General features: G+C 33.9%; 1 protein-coding gene across 1 annotated transcript; it reads left to right on the top strand.

Annotated features, from left to right (window-relative positions):
- The first annotated feature begins 858 nt into the window (after positions 1–858).
- Positions 859–2,051, top strand: LOC132600060 (ethylene-responsive transcription factor 13-like). Its single transcript, XM_060313192.1, has one exon. The coding sequence runs from the start codon at positions 1,119–1,121 to the stop codon at positions 1,797–1,799; it is 681 nt and encodes a 226-aa protein (XP_060169175.1). The 5' UTR covers positions 859–1,118; the 3' UTR covers positions 1,800–2,051.
- Positions 2,052–2,456: the final 405 nt, after the last annotated feature.

Consider the following 2,456-nt stretch of genomic DNA (forward strand, 5'->3'; position numbering starts at 1 on the left):
TCTCCATCTGTTTAAAAATTCTCTAGAACAAAAAGAAGAAGATTAGAAGGATGAAGAAGTAACCTCATACATCTGTACAGAATTAATACACAGATTGATATGACAAGGGGTTTAAGAGTTCATTGTCGAATGAGTAGTTAATTAATATTATGAATTTTCCGCCTTGCATTGTCATGGTTGTTTGAATGATCAACGGGTTCACAAAAGTAACTAAGGTTCATTATTACATTTACAACGCACGGTAACAAATTAAATTTGTCGCACCACATGTTACACTAAATCAATAACGCAGACATGTTTCGTGTATATAAACTTATTACTTTAATATATATATATATATATTTAATTGTTGGGCAAAATCAGTCTAAATATATCTTTCACATGGTGTGATATTATCTCCACTGAGACAAGGGAATATGGTTTTTTCAAAGACCTCACATCATTAAGAGTAGTATTCATACACATGTAGCTCCTAATCCTTGGAACTATCAATACGGGACTTTGTTGGTACACTTAACATTACTTTATTCATTAACAATTAAAATTATATGTATTATTTGATAATTATGTATGTATAACAAAGTCTGCAACTTAAAGGTAAAATTTAACTTCAACCGACGTTTACTCCAAATCATACAAATAAAGTAAAATTGTGTATTTAGCTGCGATTAATAGTAATAAGAGTGTATATAAAAACATGTATCATATATTTATTGAATTAATATAAATACTGAATACGTATAAGTTTTTTCAACTTGACTACAATGCTATTAGCAATATCATACTCGAGACATCGCTTTCAAGTATATGTTGCGTCGAAGACCTATATTCCTTATTCCTCATATACAGTAACTCCGAATTTTATAAGATTTTGACCTTCATTATTGAAAAATGCAATTTAATCTCCCTGGAATGAAGCCGACATAGCCCACATTCATGCACTTTACTACTTACTCACGAAACTATAATGTCCAAGAACAACCACTCACGAATGCCTAAAGTTATATATGTGCACCATCATTCTCTTACTCCCTTGCCACTCTCAAAGTTCCCCAATCAAGAAAACGAAAAAACAAAGAACCCCACATTTTCCCTTGTAATAATCAGTTAAAGAGATCATGCCGGGAATATCATTAGATTTTGAGCTAAATTTTCTTGATACCATGCAGCATTTCTTCAATGATCCTGACTTTTCCCAAATATATTCAGAATTAAACACATTCAATAACACCTTCCCAACCCCTAGACACTCAATTTCTGATCGAAACACCTCATTTCCACAAAACTTTGTTCAAGAAAATCCAGATATCCCAATATTGCAAGAGAAGACAGAAAATAAGGAGCCAATACCATTGGAGAGGAAAAAATACAAAGGGGTGAGGAGAAGGCCATGGGGAAAATATGCTGCAGAAATGAGGGACCCCGAAAGAAAAGGTGCTAGGCTTTGGCTAGGGACTTATGAGACACCTGAGGATGCAGCATTAGCTTATGATAGAACCGCATTTAGGCTGCGCGGTTCTAGAGCCGTACTGAATTTTCCGCACTTGATTGAATCTAATGTAACGGAGATTAATAGAGTGAGGCCAAAGAGACGTCCGCGTTCGCCTGATATTTGTTCGTCTAATTCGGAGTCTTCTTATTTTTCGTTGGGAGATCAGAATTGTAATAATACTGATTCAGGGCCGAGTTCGAAGAGAAGAAATGTTGACCTGATTAATAGCTTAGCTACAGCCAATAATTTGGATGGTCAAAGTATCGTGGAGAGATTTTTGACGTCCAATTTTTTTTTGCCTGAATGAATAAGAAGTAACACTTAATTACATGCGGCTATTATTACTGTAAAAGAAACAAAAGGTAGAAATCGTCGTTCAGAACAAGGCTGAGCGTCATCATGAAAAGTCCTTAGTACTCGACACTCAAGTAGCTGATCATAAATTCAAGTTTTAGAATTCTTTTATTTTTTTCTTTCTCGTGTCTTTAAATGCATTTGTGCTCCAAGGATATTAATTTGTATTTATTTATACTACTGATGTAATTCATATATAACAGATTATTTTCTTTATTTTCTAAATAAGTAGGTAACACTTTTTATTATGTACTCCTTACTTGTATGGTTATCATTTATATCAGAGGCGGAGCTAGAATTTGAGGCTTGTGAGTTCCGAATTCAAACCCTTTAAGTTACTGAGTTTAAATTACTAATTTATACATATTACATAAATTTCTTAAGGCAAATATAAGATTTGAACAAAAGCTTGTGGGTTCGGCCGAATCAGTATTCGACACTGTGGCTCCGCCACTGATTTTGATGATTTAATGGCATAAAGGTAGTGAGTATACATAGAAGTTAAGCTCATCTTCCAATTTAGTGTGGATGCAACAACATGAAGCTAGCAAATAATATTTCGTAAGGCAAAGCAAAGATATATGGTGGTGAGAATTCCTATGCAATGTCT

This window comes from Lycium barbarum, chromosome 6 (assembly GCF_019175385.1).
Source record: "Lycium barbarum isolate Lr01 chromosome 6, ASM1917538v2, whole genome shotgun sequence".
Taxonomy (NCBI): Eukaryota; Viridiplantae; Streptophyta; class Magnoliopsida; order Solanales; family Solanaceae; genus Lycium; species Lycium barbarum.